At 36.8% G+C, this 19,370-nt stretch overlaps 1 protein-coding gene across 2 annotated transcripts in view; it reads right to left on the minus strand.

Annotated features, from left to right (window-relative positions):
- Positions 1–19,370, minus strand: part of Nmdmc (NAD-dependent methylenetetrahydrofolate dehydrogenase) — a 34,407-nt gene that overhangs the window by 6,004 nt on the left and 9,033 nt on the right. For both annotated transcript variants that reach the window (XM_081760451.1, XM_081760452.1), the window contains 7 exons: positions 16,174–16,358; positions 13,332–13,441; positions 10,502–10,667; positions 9,525–9,617; positions 7,770–7,877; positions 2,184–2,309; positions 466–639 (listed from right to left, as the gene is read on the minus strand). In XM_081760451.1, coding sequence (XP_081616577.1) covers positions 470–639; positions 2,184–2,309; positions 7,770–7,877; positions 9,525–9,617; positions 10,502–10,667; positions 13,332–13,441; positions 16,174–16,358 — 958 coding nt within the window. In that variant the 3' untranslated portion in view covers positions 466–469. The remainder of the gene's footprint in view (positions 1–465; positions 640–2,183; positions 2,310–7,769; positions 7,878–9,524; positions 9,618–10,501; positions 10,668–13,331; positions 13,442–16,173; positions 16,359–19,370) is intronic.

Consider the following 19,370-nt stretch of genomic DNA (forward strand, 5'->3'; position numbering starts at 1 on the left):
AGTGGGAGGAAACGGGAGAACACCGAGAAAACCAACGATTACGGTGTTTGTCCACAACAAGCTCACTTAGCGCGAGCTGGGATCGAACCAGGGGCCCCACGAACCAAAAGGTGAAAGCTGTTCCACTGAGCGACCATGTCCCCTATGAGTCATACAATGGGCAAACAAAGCACAATTTAACTAAGCACAAGTAAATACCCGTTAAAAGAACACCTGGCCATGATTCATACACTGATTCAAGAATTTAAAAGAAGTTAAGAAATGGAGATCGATAGCCCCTTTCATACATTTAACATGAGGTAATTGAAATTTGAGTTTTGTGTATGCGTTGCTGTAAGCTCACGCAACTTACTTTCGTATTTCAATGACATTACCTAGTATTTTATTCCACTAATTAAGAAATGCATTCTATGAAAAATAATTTACAATTCACTTTATTTATGTATAATTTGAAGCCTTACTTACCTTTTTATGGTGTTAGTTGTGAAGCCTTCTTCTGGACAACAGCCCCAGGTGCTAAAATGTTATATTCTACATCTTTCTTTGCTGCTAGGAAAGTATTCTTCATTAACATTGTTACAGTCATGGGGCCAACACCACCAGGCACTGGAGTTATATAGCCAGCTACTTCACTCACACCTGAAAAAAGTAATGCACACAAATTATTATTAAGTATTCTGCTTGTCGGCAGGTCCTGAGACTAACAGGATTAAATACATACATGTATATTCATACTTTAACACAGATATCATCTAGCACATTTTGTGATCAACACTGTACATGCCGGCGTTTACCATACCATTTGTCAGTGTGACAGTTCTTACATTCTTACATTGGAATGACAAAGAACAATATAGAAACCAGAATAAAAGAACATATAAGAGACGAAAAAGTCAGGATTCTGGGGTTTCTGGCTAATCAAGTCATTTCAATATAACCAAACCCAACTCAAAGGAGATAAAGTTATTAAAATAACTTGTCACCAGTAGAAATGCATATTTTTGAGTCATATCAAATTGGAAGTAGTAAGTTTTCCTATACCGAATTAAAGTCATCCTTTATTCATTTTTAGCAAATTTTTATTATCCATACGCACTGTAATTTCCCTTAATAGGTGTGTTAAATTCAAGCCTGAAATTCACTCGCCGATAAATCGGAAACCAAGTCTAAACTTGACCAAATTTGAACTATTGGCACACCTTAACAAGTTCAAGAAAATGCAAATGAAATGAAACCTTTCAGTTTAACGTCCCACGATTATACCCTTTAGGTTAAAGGAGATGACGGTTAAGGCAAGTAAATGATTATGGAAAAATGGTGGAATGAGAATATGGAAGGTCACTGGTTCAACCAAATCTCGATCCCACCTGGTTCAACCAAACCTTGAGGTCGTTTGGGTTGCCATTTACTATTATTTGAGATAATTTTTCTTATGGGTTGCTTCGGTCTGATATGGAACCATTTTAGAGGACTGAGACCAAATAAATAAATAAACTATGCTGCATATATATTGTAATATCCCATGTAATGTAAACAAACAATTCCACACGTCAGTGTTTACAAACACCACCGCGTGGTTCGGCAAGAAGACCACACCAGATGGACCTGCAATCACTTGCAGACGACGGCTTCTAGCCCCTCCCACGGAGCAGAAGACGACATCGGAGCAGCAGCACCACCGTCACCCAAGGAGCCCTATAAATTGGATGGACAAAGGCAATTCAGTACCAGTTTTCTGGTGACCCTTCTCTAGTGTGCTTCGGGACTTTAGGAGTAACCTAACCCCAGGGCCTCTAGTCTGCTTCGGGACTACGCCTATCCTTTCTCCTGGCTTAGCCTGCTCGGGGCTCTGACTCGGAATCCCAACCTCAGCCGATTAGCCTGCTTCGGGGCTCTATTGGCCATCTAACCTACCCATTGCTTGCTTCGCAGCTTTGGGCACCTTATTCCACTCCGCTTAGCCTGCACGGGGCTCTGCAGAGATCCTGTCTGCGACCTTACGGTCAAAGACCACCTATAATTAACCTTTGATATTAGAGAGATTAATTTGTACAGTATTTTGTGAAAATACCTTTATAGAGAAATCTTATAATAAAATTGGTAGTGGGAGATCGATTTCGGACACTCCTTTTATTAACGCTCTACCTACACCGATATGGGACAAAGTTTTACAATATACTAACCTTCAAAATCAACATCACCAACAAGATACGATTTGCCAGTTGTTGGGTCTTTAATCCTGTTAATACCGACGTCAATAATACAGGCACCTTCTTTTACCATGTCTGCAGTTATAAGATTAGGCACACCTACAAGTAAAATAAATGAAGGGTAAGGGGAAAAAACAAGGAATGTCCATCTGTGTGCTTTGCCGGGTGCTTTGTCCTATCTGTTGGTGACTCTCGGTACTATTTGACTGTATATTCCATGCATGACTAGATGTAGAAATGTCCGAGTAAAAGAGGCAAAAGTTTTGATTAACCCTATTCATTTGTACACGGTTTTCAATGTTAAAACGCCGTTTTCTTGAAAATGCATTTTTGTGACATTCCTTCTTTTTTCCCCTTACCCTTCAAATATTATATAAGAAAATACCTTAATAAGCCTCTACTTGGAAACAATCAATTAAACCACCATATTATTTTTGTTTGTTGAGCTATATATATCATCAGTGAAGTATACGTTATTTAACAAATGAGCATATTATGATAGCTTAATTAACTGTTTCTATATACAGAATCGTTAAGATCTTTTAATATATATATATATATATATATATATATATATACCAGACTAAGTGACAAGTTCGTTCGTTTCTTGATGTGATCCATTTGTACATTGAGAAAAGCGTTAAGGCTCAACTTGTTCTTCAAAGTAAAGTCCATTGTGGATGATCTGCTGCCAACATTTTACATGACGCACAAACTCATGACGATACTATTCGGTGGATTTAGAGGCCAGAAACTTGCGCATCCCGTTTCCCACACCGTCAGCTGTTTCAAACTACTATCCTTGTTGGCAGGGCAGGCTCTACCCTATGTGCAACTCGTGCTTTTGCACGGGAGGCGTCAAAATCTGTCATAACTATATTATTTAAAATAAACATTTCTTGTTGGAAACAGACTTCATGATGATGGTAGTTAAATTTACTAACAAGGAAAGTACTTGGGCTCGAACGGATGAATACGCACAAAAAGAAAAGCATGTGTAATGTGAGCACTCCTGAAGAAAACAATGACGTCCGTTTTTTTGCAAGATCGTGTAAATGTCCGCAAGAGCAGCGCAAAATAGAGTACATGCCATAACTACGGGACGCTATAAAGTCGGACTCCGAGCCATTTTTGCGGAAAAGGGTTAGGTGGATTGAAAAATCGGCCCATATATATCTCATTATTTTTAGAGGCATACATTTTGAATGAAAAAAGTTGTGTCCAAGGGTCCCCTGGAGGGTCCAACCAAAATTTTCACATGGTAAGGTGGGGGCAAGTAGTATATCGTTGGAAAAGTATTGTGAAAAGAAACAAGATGTAGCAAGTCCCGAGTCTCAACGCTTACCCCGTACAAAATGCTAGGCAGTCAAAATGTCAGCACAGTTGTCATGAAAGAGTCTGTGTATTTTGCATATGGTGTGCATACGGAATCGGGACTTGTTGCAGCTTGTTTCTTTTCACAATACCTTTTCAACAATCTACTACTTGACTCACCTACCATTTGAAAATTTTGGTTGGACCCTGTCTGGGACCCTCCGGGGGACTCTGGAACACAACTTTTTTCATTCAAAATGTATGCCCCTTAAAATAATGATACGTGTGCGCCGATTTTTCAATCCACCTAACCCTTTTCCGCAAAAATGGCTCGGGGTCTGACTTTATAACGCCTCGTAGTAGGGCATGTGCTCTACTTTGCCCTGCTCCTGCGGACGTTTACACCATCTTGCAGAAAAACGGACATCACTGTTTGCTTCCGGGGTGCTCACATTACACATGCTTTTCTTTTTGTGCGTATTTATCCGTTCGAGCCGAAGTACTTTCCTTGTAAGTAGACCTATTTGAATACTACATTCATAAATTATGTTTAGGTCGCATTAGTTTAACGTCACATGGACAGTACTAAAACAAATGGTTAAACGAAGTCTAGCATGAATTGCTTGATTGTTGTCAAATACAAGAACTCAATTTTCGAACAGTAGCGAATATTTGTTCCATTTAGTTAGTCATCACATTTGTGAGACGAAAACTAGCAATGTTTTTGTCACAAAAGAACTAGTTGCACTGGAATTGCGAACTGATATGTTGAGATTGAAGCTCGATATTGAATTCTATACAAAGATTACCATCTTAACTCTGCAGGTATGCCTGTTTTATCTTTCACTAATATAATAGATTATTGTTTAAGGAAAAAACAACAGACATGAGACTGTACCGGTATTTGTAGTGTTTAGGCCTTTCTGAGTGCGAATGCCCTTTCCTTCTTCGTTGTTCATGATGGGGTAGCATATTTAAAATTGTGACTTTTAAGAGTTGTTCTTTCTGGAGAAAAGGTAGTGGCGGCAAATGATGCTACTGCATCGGGCGTCAAATTGCCTATAGCCGGCCTGCTTGTCGGAAATTCGGCAGAGAGAGAAACAAATGATAATATGAAGGGAACAAGTCTGGGCTGTATGCAAGACTATGCTAATATGAATCCTTGAAGTTTCTGGGTAATATTCCATCATATGCATATTACTTTTGTTTGAAATCTCCAAATTTAAACAACTGGCAGCGCCTTTTGACCTAGTCGTTGACTCACTTTGACTATAATGTAGGTGTTGTCTACGTGATGACTGACATGCGTTCCACGTTATGCTAACTTATAGTTACCATTCCACGATAGGAACGCATGGTAATTCGATGCTTTCACATAACGGAATATATAATACATTCAGATGAGTTCTGAAAACGAAAGAACTTATAACTCACCCTGGTATCATTAATGTTTTGCTTATCAGAAGTAAAATAAGTATGGGTTCAAATATTGAATATAATAGTAACAGTTTATTATATGTAACTCCATCCATCTTGACTCTGAAATTATTACTTAAATATTTCTTTTCTTTAGAATACAGTATGTACTTCTTTATTAAAATTAAAATAAGTCGTAAAGGTTTCGATAACGTACCGTTATCTTTATCAGACGTTAATTGGCACTTATATGTTCATATTAATGTATGTATTACCTATATTAATAAGAACACATATATGCCAATTAACGTCTAATGAAGATAACGTTACGTTATTGAAACTGTTACGACTTATGTTAAGTTTATTAAAGAAGTACATACTCTGGTCAGAAAAATATTTATTATTTATTGTATGATTTTGTTGCCACACTGTAAAAATACATTATTGCAAATATAATCCTGGCCATATTTCTTTACTTAATATTTCCTACGCACAAGGTGTGTGGAAGGTTTACTTTATAATACAGAAAATCTACATATAAATCAGGTTATGTAAACAAAGATTTGCTCTTACATATTAAAATATTTTTCTTTGTTTATTACAAACAGCATCTTCCATTAATATTATTAATTTACTATTATTATATTAGATTTTTATGGTGGAGAGATTTTTGTGTTTATTGATGTAATGGCAGAGTAGGTAACAGAAACATACAAACTGAGAATACTGACAACTGAAAAGAAATTAGTTGACTCTTGTAAACACTATGCATCATCATTGCCATAACTGGAAGACAACAGTTAAGTACTCTCCTCTGCTTTAAGTGCTCTTGGGCTCAATTCTATACCAAGATAGCTTGTGATAGACAATATTATTATGCGCGTTGATTTTTTTCTGAGTCATCAAGTTTCCATCATATACAAGGGAGGATCAGAAACTAAGGTTACAAGGCCGATATCCTGAAGTTTCGTCTGCTGTAGAGAAATGAAGAGTAAGCGGTTATTTTAATACATGCAGTTGGTAATTATGAAGAGTTTCAGTCACTAGCCACCTACGAAGCTAGTTGCATGTAAACACAAATGGCGACTTGTTTGTAAAACTGGTCTCGTGAAGATGTCCGCCCAGTTATCCGATTTCTGTGTGCGAAATATATAACTGAGGCTGAAATTCACCGACAGCTGGTAGGAAACTGTGATGTCTCGACAGGATGTCGCAGGATAGTGTTGAAAATTTGCACCCGGAAGAGAAAATGTCACCGACGAGGAGCGCAGTGGTCTGGGCTGACAGTATCAACAGATTTGAACACAGCTCGCGTGGATGAGCTGATTCAGGCCAACAGGAGAATCACGCTCCAACCGACTTTTACCTATTCCCGCACTTAAAGGAGCACCTAGAAGACCGTCGCTTCGCTTCAGACAAAGAGGTGAAACACTTCGTAACAACGTGGCTGAACACGCAAGAACAAGATTTTTTACCAGAAGGAAATTTTCAGACTTGTCCCACGATGTAACAAGTGCTTCAACCGATGTAGAGACTACATCGAAAAATCGCCTAATGTATGTACTATCTGTTGGCTGTGTTACTTGTATGAAATAACTAGTAGAATATACCCATGCTTCGCACCGGGGCTGTATTTGGAAGTCAACGCCTGTGGGAGTATCACCATTGATCTCAGCGACCGCGAAAACTATGGATTTGATACTAATATCGGTCATTTTGGGCTATTTTTTACATGTCTCGGATCCCCTTGCCGTTGATTCCCGGCCCGCATACAACTGTAACTAAAGCCTGTGACAAATATCTTGGCATTTCAGCTAAACGAATAAAACGCAAGCTCTGACGCGATGTTGCCGAATGCTAAGAGGTGTGGTTATGGCTAAACAGACAAACTACAGCGCAATCAGGTGGCAAAGGATAGACGTGGATGTGTACAAAATAAACGTGGCAATACCGCTGGCCTCTCATTTGCTAGCAGATTTAAAGGGAACTTAAAGCCCCGCCTTCAAATGCCAAGAAGTTTGTCACGCCGTTTAAATTTGCAAGTCATCGCTAATGGAAGTGTCACCATTAATTTCAGCGACCGCGAAAATTATGGATTTGACACTAATATCGGTCATTTTGGATTACTTTTATATGTCTCGGTATCTCATCCCACCCCCCGGTAACCCCCCGGCCCGGAGCTGAAAAACGTGAATTTGGAAGTTAATGCGATCAGAGTTTCACCATTGACTTCATTGACCGCGAAAACTATGAATTCGACACTAATATCAGTCATTTTCTACTACTTTTACATGTCCCGGTAAACGCCCCCCTGAGACCCCCCTGGTTCGAATTTTGACAAAAATGTTTAACTCTTGTCTCGAGCCTGGACCAAGGTATTCGTGACTAAAATTTGGTAACTCTCGGTCAATTTGTCTGGTTCCCAAGCCGGTTAGGGTAAACGCCCCCCTCCCTGGTTCGAAATTTGAAAAAAGGCCTTCGTCTTGATCTGGGGCCTGGGCCAAGGTACCCCTGACCAAAATTTGGTAACTCTAGGTCCACTCGTCTGGTCCCCAGGCCACACACAGAGACAAACAGACAGACAAACACACAAACAAACTCTATTTTATTTATATTAGATATATACACGTTTCACTACAGGCTTTGTAGCATTACTTTCTCATCACCCCTTTTTATCATCCGTTTCTTCAATCAACATTCACCTGCATTCATGATTATGGTTTTTAACCTGGAACTCAAAAACATTCAACAAAATATTATGCATGTACTTAGAACGTGTTCAGAAAAAGACAATTCCATATTTCTAAACATGTATTAATGGGTCCTTACCTGCCGCTGAGACTATAATGTCGGCATGTTTCGTAAATATTGCTAGTTGGTCTCTAGGAGTGTACCTATGGCAGATTGTAGTGGTTGCGTCCATAGCATGAGTTTCTCCTGTTGAAAGACACAAACACACAGTAATTAATCCAAATAAAATAATGTAAGATATACTTGTTTATGGATTAATACTTTCCTTCCAATCACGGAAGTGTTAAATGTTGAGCTTAACTTATGGCTTTAATAACATTGTATTCTGGGACATTGTATTTACGCCGATTTTTAATACAAGAGTAGATTTAGAGTCTTTATATATAATGTAATTAATTTTGGTACCCTTTGTACGAATATTTAAATCTAAGAATTTCACGTTCTATGCACCTTCCCTAACTAAAGTTTTGCATCTAACATCCCTAGTTCTACTCATTATGTATACTATTATACTTCATTTGAAAGTTCGAAAGCTATGTTACCAGGAAGATATAATAATGGTATTTTTTTCAAACTTTTCAAGAAGAGATTTTAATTAGACTTATTTGCACACTTCGTGTAAAATATTGTACTGTATAGAGCAGAAACATAGACACTACGCAAAAATGATTAAAAATGACTGGAAGCTTTCCAAATGTAGGTGTGGAAAAGAATGGAGAGAATCAGCTGGCTCGAGCTGAAAACGAATGAGTGTGTGTTGGAAATGGCGGGGAGAAAAAGAAGAACTTTAGATATTATTAAAAAGAGGAAGAGGGATGGGACATTGCCTAAGGAGGAACTGTATCATGAGAGAAGTGCTAGATATGGTGGCAGGAAAAAAGCGAAGGAGACTACAATTAATCGACGATATCAAAAGAGAAAAATCGAACGTAAAGACGAAGAGGTTAGCGGAGGACCGTGGAGCATGGAAGCTTCTCACTTGCAGCAAGTGACCTGCCAATAAAAGCAAAATACCTATGATGATCATGATGATATGATGTAATTAGTTTTGATACTGTTTGTATAAATATTCAAATTTGAAATTTCAACCTACTACGCACCTTTCTTATTTAAACTTTTGCATCTAACATTTCTAGTTCTACTTATTATGAATACTGGTGTACTGCACTTGAAAGTTCCCACCATATAGTACCAAGAAGTTGTAATAATACTATTTTATTTAAACCTTTGGGGAACAGCTTCTAATTAGACTATTATATATTTCTTGTGGAATGCTTCATGTAGAGTATTGTACTGTGTGGGCAGAAACATGGACATTACACAAAAACAATGAAAAATGACTGGAAGCTTTCGAAATGTGGGTGTGGAGAAAAATGGAGAAAATTAACTGGGTGGAGTGGAAAACGAATGAGAGGGTTTAAAAATGGTGAGGGGAAAAATTTCTTAGATATTATTAAGAACAGGAAGAGAAACTCGCTGAGACATTGCCTAAGGAGGAACTGTATCATGAGAGAAGTGCTAGATATGGTGGCAGGAAAAAAGCGAAGGAGACTACAATTAATCGACGATATCAAAACATAAAAATCGTACATGAAGACAAGAGGTTAGTGAAAAACCTTGGAAAATGGAAGCTTCTCAGTAGTGGCAAATGAACTGCCAATAATGGCAGAATACCTATGATGATAATGATGATGTATACCAGAGATATGATACGTTACTATGCCTTACTACAGAGAAACAAAAGGAAAATGAATCATCTAAACACACATATCTTAACAGCCCTTAAGGAAAAAAAATCTGAATTTTACTTATAAGAAGAAAATGTAATCTCACCTATGCCATCAGCATGAAGAAGCATGGCAATCGGCATACCAACGTTTTTCGATCTTCCACATACGACAGCATTTTTACCGAACGTTTCAACACCTGAAAACAGCACAAAACATACAGCGTTAAGTATTTTTTCACCTAGATACAATAAATGTAAAAATGTTCAGAAAGTATACGCTAAGAAATAATACTTACAGTCAGTCTTATTTAAATAAATAAATAAAAATCTGATCACATATTTATCTTTTTTAAATACCTTATTCTTATCCATAGATCGAATTAAATGAAGCAATATTCAACCGGGATCTCTATTTCAAACGGAAGTATTGAAATTTGCTTCGTAAAGTTCCGATCACATGTCCTTTAAGAGAGAAATAGGTGGCAAAGTCTTTTAAACAAACGATAAGAAAAGAACATCGTTTCGAACACACACTGAAGGTACCAACGACTGCCAATCCCATGTCTTTATATCGAGCACCTTATGACGGTTGATTTCATATATACTAATGAAAGGAGAAACAACCAATTTTTTATTTTACACACCAAATCCTTTATAGGTGCTAATTCTAACAAAAAAAGAGTGAAAAAGTTACTAACTGGAAAAAGTGACTAAGAACAGCAGGGGTCTGTGGTACAACCCACGTAGTCCGACATGAGAGCACCTGACCTCGAGAGTGAAAGAGTGATTGGCTGTTCTGGGAAGCGGATTAGGTGGAGTAGTGGTTAACGCATCGGCACGGTATGCCGGAGGTCCCGAGTTTGAGTCCCTGTCCAGTTAGTAACTTTTTCACTCTTTGCGTTACCTCTTTGTAGTTTATCAATAAGATGATTTCAAATTAAAAGTACACGATCTGCCACTTTAAATGCTGTTAATATCCCTACCAGGCATTTGTAATTAACCACTTATATGCTATAGTTCTAACTACAAATGCTAATTACCGGATCCTATTAGCAGTACGAAATAGCAAACTGATATTCACCTGACCTCCTGATTAGTTCTTGAACGCCTAAAGGAGTACATGGTATTAGAGTCTTCAAATCTAGACAAAATCTTCCAACGTTCACTATGTGAAATCCATCCACGTCTTTGTGTGGAGCTACAGCGTTGCAGATAGTTCTCTCCGTTATGTGGCCAGGAAGCGGAAGCTGGAATAGTAAAGAATATAACGTTATAATTGATTGTGACAAAAACATATACAAATAATTATATAACTGGTTACACAATCTAGAAGTAAGTATTATCTTTTATTACAGTGGATCTATGGCACAGAAAAAAACACTAATTTTTATTTGTTTACTTACGTATCTGAAGATAGTTTCAGATCACCAAAAGTTTTGAACAGGTGTAAACGTCTTATTCATGTAAAGACGAGAAGGAAGCTGGTTTCTTTCTAAGCTGATTTTTGGAATAGATATTTGAATGCTGCACCTTACAATATTCAACTGGTAACCTTTTTGCAGGAGAATCAGCAGTTATTTTTGTAACTTTTTAAACTCTCGCCATTATTATCCAGGTTGCCACTATGAATATATCTTACTAGCTGAACCTGCGCTCTCTACAAAGCGCATCATTCACATATGAGCAAGAATCTCCTTGTCATTCCTCACAACATCTGTACCTGTCTCTTTTCAGATACAAGTGAAAGACGTCTTGATAAAAATCGACAAGGGGTACCACAAAGGAGAGATTCTTTATATTTTTTTTTTAATATTTCGCACTGTTTGCAAAATTTGAGCGTACTACCGGTTGGAGTTTGTAATTCATGTATGATCAGGTTCTCTTTCTTTTTGAATGCAGTATGTAATAAGCAAATACATTACACACACAATGAATTATAATGTGAGTGATATATGTTGTTCATTGGGCAAAACACTCCAAACAATAAAGGGTCCTCTTAGACTAGAGAAATGGTTATCATTCGTTTTTCATTAGCCTATGGCGTGGGAGACCCGGGTTCGATTCCCGGTGGGAGCTCATGTGGTTCGGATTCCACGTTAATCAGTAGGTCCACGTCTCATATAGTCTCGCTGCTGAACGGGACGTTAAACTCAAAATCAACTCAACTCAACTCGTTTTTCATTATCATTTGGCCATGAAAAACCCCGGAAAGATATACTAACCCCGTATACAAATGTGTGGTGTTGGAATGTATAACTCGTAGGATATGCTTTACTTCTTAAAATTTGAATATTTCCAATGTACCCTTAAGAATGTAATAACGTAATAACGGCCATTAAAAAAAATCAATTAGAACTAAACAATCTACACAAAATTTGCAATCGATCAGTGAAAACGGCATCTTTCTAAAGCTTATGGTTTCCAAGATATTGTCAAAAGAATTAGCCACAAACATATAAACCTAGCATTTTAATATATACGAGATAGTAAATTTCACCTTTAAAATTACTACAAATATTTATTGAGCGAGAGCCTAAAGTAACCATCATTGATTTATATATTAATTTGAACAATGCTAACGCACAATGAAGTTTTGAGTATATCTACGCATGACACTACGCTAACATTTTTTGGCTTCGTCCAAATTCAATAGAGGTCTTTTCCTAAGAATGAGAGATGCTCTAAATATAGTTCTACAATTTTTGTTACAGCATTATGAACAAGTAATATGTTTTACTGTAATGTCATATTTTGTCAATTGCGAAACATTTTTTTTTTTATTTCTTATGAAAAACCTTAATTATAGTTTACATATTCCTTTAAAAAAAAAATCTTATGTAACTACCTTCGCATTCATATATGATTTCGTACGCCTCGAACATGCTACATGTTCTTCTCTGTTTACAATCTCTTCTACGCAACTTTCAACGTTTCTTGAGGAAAATGAACTAAGTGCGGTTATACAGGATGTTTCAAAAAGAATGACCTGAGTTTAAAAGTCCATATGCATTGATAAAAACATACTACAAAAATGGGATAAACTGCAAAATACTCACGAAATTTTCAAGTTATAGATATGCTATTACAAATGATCTATGTGTCCACTAGTAGCGCGGACTCTGCTCAAACGTTTGCCAAATTGTTTCCAGCATTTCATCGCAAGTGCGAGGCCGACCTGGACTCTTACCCTTGCACAAGCATCCTGTCTCTTCAAACCGGCGACACCAACAACGAATGTTTTTTGGTGCAGGCAGATCAATGCCAAAACGCCGACGAAAACCACGCTGGACCGAAATCACTGATTCAGTGTTTGTAAACTGCAGCATACAAAAAAAACACCTTCTGTTAAACGGACGTCATCTTTCTTCTGACTGGCTGCAAACTGAGAAGACGCATTGACTGACATCTAATGGCAATTTTCTGAAACTTGGCCATGAATGTTCAAACAACACCCATTTCCTTGCAGGCACGTCCCATGTTCCGTAATTATTACCATCCAAAATCAGGTTATTCTTTTTTGAAACACGCTGTATACATAATAAACTATCTAATTAGGATACTCGTAAAAGTAGAAAGATTGGAATATTAATTCAACGTCCTATGATTATGCTCTCTACGCTAAGGAAAACAATGATTAAGACAAGTGAATGATGATGGAAGAATTTGTAGAATGAAAATGGGGGAGGAAACGGGAGTGCTCCGAGAAAACCCACAGACACGATGCTGTCCATTCTAACTTACTTGGCCGGAAATCGAACCAGGGACCCCCATGCATCAGAGATAAACGCTCTACCACGGAGCCACAGTGCCTCCTTACATTGGAATATATACTCTTGAACAAACCAAGATCACAATTACTTCTATGTTTGTGCTTATTTTCAAAGACTACATAAAATAAAGAAAAGACGAACCTGTACTAGAATTCCGTCAACGTTTGGATTTTCATTCAAATGGTGAACCGTATCAAGAAGTTCGTGCTCTGAAACAGACGCTGGCAGCATTATCGTCCTGCTGTCTATGCCTGAAAGAAAAATAGGATAAAATTAGTTGTGCTGCAATTTCTTAAATTGGGTATTCTTTAGTTTCTACACGGAAACATGTCAAATATTTAACATGAAATTTGAAACTCCTAGCAATTCTCCAATTTCGCAAGCCCATAAACAGGATTAAACAGCTGTGAATATTGTTACAGAAATTAACGTAACAGGTTTGTTTGCAAGAAAATCGGAAGTGTTGAATAGAATTGGAAGCAGTGTACTGAAGAAAACTCTCTGTCGATTTTTCTACTTTTAGATTTTAAGGTGTTGTAACAATGTGTAATCTAAAAGATTCCGACTAGTATTACACCTATACTTGAAGATGGTTTCATAAGATGTTAGTTATATAAAATCACATAATTTTAAAGTCATTTTAAAGTCTTTTCATTCGTTATTGCTCCTGCCTCCTGTACTCTAACTGGCCCACTCGTCCATCAATTTTATCTTTCTCTGCTAACCTCGTAAGCTTTCGCAAGTTTCTTCATAGCAAACTATTACCTTACCCTATATTTCAACATGGCACCTACCTGGACGATTTACAGCTACTTCCCTGATCTCATTTTAATTTTTTTTCTTGACTCCCTACTTCTTCCCCTCTCCATCTGACGAAGCATTAAGCGAAAAGTTATTGTATGTGATTATGTTTTTACGATTTTCTTACATTATATGGGGCCTGGTGGCTTAGTGGTAGAGCGCTCTATACTCTGGTGAATGGGATACTTGGTTCGGTCACAGCTCGCGCCAAATGACCTTTGTGGTAGACAAATACCGTGTGCGTGGGCTTTCTCGGGGCACTTTCTTCATTTCACAATTTTTTCTTTACTATCACCACCGTCTTCCTTAGCCTGAGAACATAATCATGAGACGTTACACTCAAAAATCAAATAATGCGTTGTGTATACGCACCAAAGAAAAGAAAAAAAAACTACAGCTTTGCAACAAAGTTTAATATCAACTTTCAAACCATTACTTTTTAACAAGTATCAGTGACGTCTCTCATTCATACTTCCTGAAGACTATCTCAAAACATTGTACGTATTTATATGCGTAGCTTTCAATACTAATGTTCCTTTCTTTATTTTGGTTTCGGTTCTTAAAGTATTACTATTTTTGTCTTGTATTTTCAATTGTGTTTGTGTGTACATTATATATATATATATATATATATATATGTGTGTGTGTGTGTGTGTGTGTGTGTGTGTGTGTATGTCAGGGTGTATTAAAAAGGACTTCACAACTTTGAAAACTGATACTGATTTATTCAGTTAGCTTAGACATGGTTTTGGTGTCATTTTGTAGCAAAATACATCACGCTTTATACCTTTTACTTAAGAGTCTTCATCCCGGCGAAATTAAAATACCGCTAATTTTACGGTAATTATGCGATATCTTCAAATAGATAAAAGATAATTGAAATGTGGAACAAGAGCGCCCTAGACAATATTATTTTACATGAGAAATCGTTATCACGACTCACTTATCTGCTTTCGATTTCGAGCCATTTTGAAAATCGGCACTTATTTTCGCGTTTCTAAACAGCTGAAAACGGAAAGCCACTAGGTGACTTGTGATAACTGTACCTCACGCAAAATAATATTGTCTAGGGCGCTCTTGTTCCACATTTCAATTATCTTTTATCTATTTGAAGATATCGCATAATTACTGTAAAATTAGCGGTATTTTAATTTCGCCGGGATGAAGACTCTTAAAGAGGTTCAATGTGGTTTCCATTGGTGATGCGACACACATCCCATTTGAAGTCGATTTCTTGCCAAACTAGCTACAGTATTCTGTCAGTGTCTTTTAATTCTTCCACTATTTGCAATTTGTATGGTTTGAGACGCAACCGCTTTCTCAACACACGCCCAAACTGTCACGTGTGGGATGCCCAGCTGTCGAGAAGCACGCCGGGTTGATTTAGTAGGACTGTTCACAAAGCTTTATCTCACCTGCTCAACAACGTCTTCAGACGTACGGGGAACACCTGGAGATTTGTTGTGCCTTACCAAACACCGTTTCAATAAAACACTTACGTCACTGATAAATAGTAGGCCTATTGCGGGGATCTTTACCATACTTTGTACGAAAATTACGTTAGACAATTGTCGCAGACTTGGATTCTTCAAACCAAAACATACAGCTAGCACGCTTGGGACCAGTAAAGGCAGCCATCTTTGCTCCTATTGCCGCTAGCGCTTGGGTTGCATACACCCTGTATACAGTATATATATATATATATATATATATATATATATATATATATATATATATATATATATATATATATATATATATATATATATATATTGTTGATATATGGGAATTAATGTAAACGATCTTTAAATGGAGTAATTCTTCTCTGTTCAGGGTAGGGTTAAGACAATAAAGAAACACATAAATCAATAAATTAAAGAATAGTGTAAAAACCGTGATTAATTTATCAAATAGTACTTTGAAGGTATGTGCAACTTGTTACAGATTATATTTCTTCCGTTCTTGAAGCATACTTAACAAAATAAACAAAAGTAATAAAAATAAAATAAAAAATGGTGCTGCGATCAATCAATCGTCGTAAATAATTAATAACTACAATGCTACATTACTTAAGAATGCTCATAAATTAAATTGATTGCAATTAAACTTAAGTCGCTTGAAAATGAATTGATTTATCATTCTTCATGCTTTATGCCTGTCTATCAAAGTGCAATACACTTACCTACAACATCTGCAGCCTTTATTTTGTTTCTCACATACGTGGCACTGGCAGGATCATCGCCGACAAGCACCGCTGTCAGGTGTGGCCGTCGGTTACCAGCTGCGACCCATTGGTTGATTTCAGTTCTCAATTCTTCTTGGATTTCTCTTGCGATCTTCTTCCCGTCTATTATCTTCGCTTTCAACCTAAAACAAAACTTAACTATGTTACGTTGTGTTCGAGTCCGTTAGACTACACACATACACATATATATATGATATAATTTGTTGGTATGCTTCACTAATGTAATCAACAATTATCGGACAACGCAATCAAACCTCAAACTCTTCTTACCAGAAGTGAGCACACCATTACAAAGACCGTGGCGACAGACATATGCAGTACTGAAACAGTTAAGCATGATATACTTCCGAAACAATTTGTTTCCAGGAGCCCAATAAAAATATGCTACATATAAAAGGATCAGAGAGGTAAAGAGAGGTATTTACGTGAAAATAAGCATAGAATTTACACCCACCTATGTTTTCTTTATCTAGGAACCACACTATTCGGAACCAAAAAATGTTACTTTTGAAACTTTAAGCTTTTGTTAACACCGAAAGGAATGAAATTACTTGATCCATACATTCGATGTGAATGAACAATGATAGACAGGATTTTTTTTTCTTTTAACATCAGTATTAAGGATAGGACAACAAATTTATTTCTTAAAGTAATAAGGAAATTATCTGATATATTATTAAACTAGTAAGAACCTTATTGTTCTTTTTGGTTTAAGCACTGTATAAGAATTTCAAGAACCCTTGCTTCCTTGGTCACGATGACGTTAGTTTCTCAAACGTATTTTAACCCAGAAAGAGAAAAGCACGAGTTCTTGAAATGATCTCACCGTGACTAAATAAAAGGCACAATAAGGATACCTTTATGAGTATCCTCTCATTTGCCATAACACACTTTTATATTGTTTGCACTGCCTTCCATCTTCGCATGTTATAAGGTTATATTGTTGTGGTAATGCTACGAAGTTTCATCTTAACTGTCACATTTTCCTTTCTTGTATTGCGAAGAGAATATGGCTGTTCCACTGGCAGTGTGCAACAAGGCAGAACAGAGGACAGTGATCAAGGGACAAAAAATACTGTCTTTGACAATACAATAGGTCTCGCCGTCAGATGCAAACGGTGGCTTCAGATTGTTGGCAATGCACTGTAATCTTTGCGCCCCTTTCCCAAGGAGTCTTCTATTTAAGATCTTTTTCAGGCCAAAAACGTTTCGCATCACCGTTCCCGTGGAGTTTTGAATTTCTTTCTCAATAGGGATACTAGGTATTTGCACTCTGGATTCTGGCTGATAATGAGGAACACAGTTTTAACTTCTGTAACTACTCTGTTCAAAACTCTTCGCCTTGCTTGTTGCAGTGTTCGAGTAATGAATGAAGTTCACGCATATCCTGCTCCTTCTTTCCGGTAACGCTTATTCGGCCTCTTCTAAACTTTACTACTCACTCTCATGTATATACTTCTATGCAATTGCGTTGAATATCCCCGATGAATTTCAATCTCTAACAGTACCTCCAAGTAGACAAATCGTGTCACTGTCTTCTGTTCTTACTCAATACACAATGCTAGCCGAGCTGCAATGTTTCTTGTTATTATTTTTTTAAAGAAAATAAAGAAAAAATAGAGCAATTAAGATCAAACTCTAGCATTACCACAACAGAATAACCTTATAAAACCCTGACAAAGTTATCCAATCACGAGAATTTTAAGATGTACTCCATGTGTACCAATTACTAAAAAAATTCTTATTGAAGAACTACATGTTAACAAATTTTCCATCAGACGATACGAAAAGTGGACAAAATCACATAATTCTCAGTTTTACCTTTACTTTCCGAGATATATCACAGCAATACATCTCTACAATATGAAATAAGTTAAACAGCGAAATTTAATCAGCGACGCTAAAGAAGAGGCAAGCAAACTTTGAAACTGTTCGTGAAATGTAATCTTCATGGAGGTTTTAAGTGAAAGTACTTTTCTTTTCTTTCTTGTTTGTTTAATTTAATATGTATTTGATAACGTCTATTAGGAACTAGTGACACTTCTGCTTAAATATTATACTCTTTTGCATACGTTAAATATGTTGCTACGCTATTTATCCTAAGGAAATGAATCAAAATTCTGAATATTTTATCACAACACAAAAGAACGAATGACATATAATACTATAGAAAAAATTTTTAATTCATGCATCGTACAGTCAGCGACAAAAATTCTTTTCGTCTGATGAAATTAGAATACAGTAGATGGGCAATTTGCGTACAGTTTTCAGTAAATTAAAAAATATGTAATATTCTGTACGTTCCGGCCATACCACTGTCATACGTAACAGCTATACTACCGTTATTCCCAAAATAAATCTTACCAAACGGAAATAACTTTTGTCGCTGACTGTACAAGACGTAATTGAAAATTATCAAAGAAACATCTTCACAAGAATTCCTCCTTAAATCTTTTATCGATACCTAACGAGTCACACATAAGGTGTGAATAATATGCAAATTACGTCAGCGCATTGCCAAAACTCATCCATCCTTTGTGATCTACACCAGTAACAAATTGGTCGTGCAATTATCTGAACTGAGTTAAATACATGTGAAATAATAATAAAATAATTATTCAAAGTACAATCTGATAAATGTTCCCAACAGTAATCCTTCAATTTAATAAACAAGCAACGCCCACATGCAAATTTGCGCACCCTGGCAAGTGGGAGCAACGTCTCGGATGCGTACATCCCGTCCACGCAGCTAAAAAATTATCTTCGTAGACAAACTTATTTAAACATATTTCTGGGCATTACCAGTATATATGATCTTAAGTCTGTCACATATAAGGAATAACAACCATCAGCGAGCACACAATCCGGGAAAAGGAAAGCGATCTGGGAATTATCTGTTAGGTAGCTTCCCGGCATTTGTCTGGTATGAATGAGGAAAACTTAGGAAAATCCCCACGCAGAATAATTAGTCTCGAGTTTTTTAAAAGCTGTTAAACTTTTTAAACCGAGAATTCCCACCGGAAATCAAACCCAAAACAGCTTGATCTAACTCTCCTCAGATAACTATGTGCATTTTTAATGTTTATATCTGAATTACTAAGTTAATGAGACAAATGTTACAGAAGATATATAAT

This window comes from Thermobia domestica, chromosome 5 (genome assembly GCF_964235325.1).
Source record: "Thermobia domestica chromosome 5, izTheDome1.hap1.1, whole genome shotgun sequence".
Lineage (NCBI taxonomy): Eukaryota > Metazoa > Arthropoda > Insecta > Zygentoma > Lepismatidae > Thermobia > Thermobia domestica.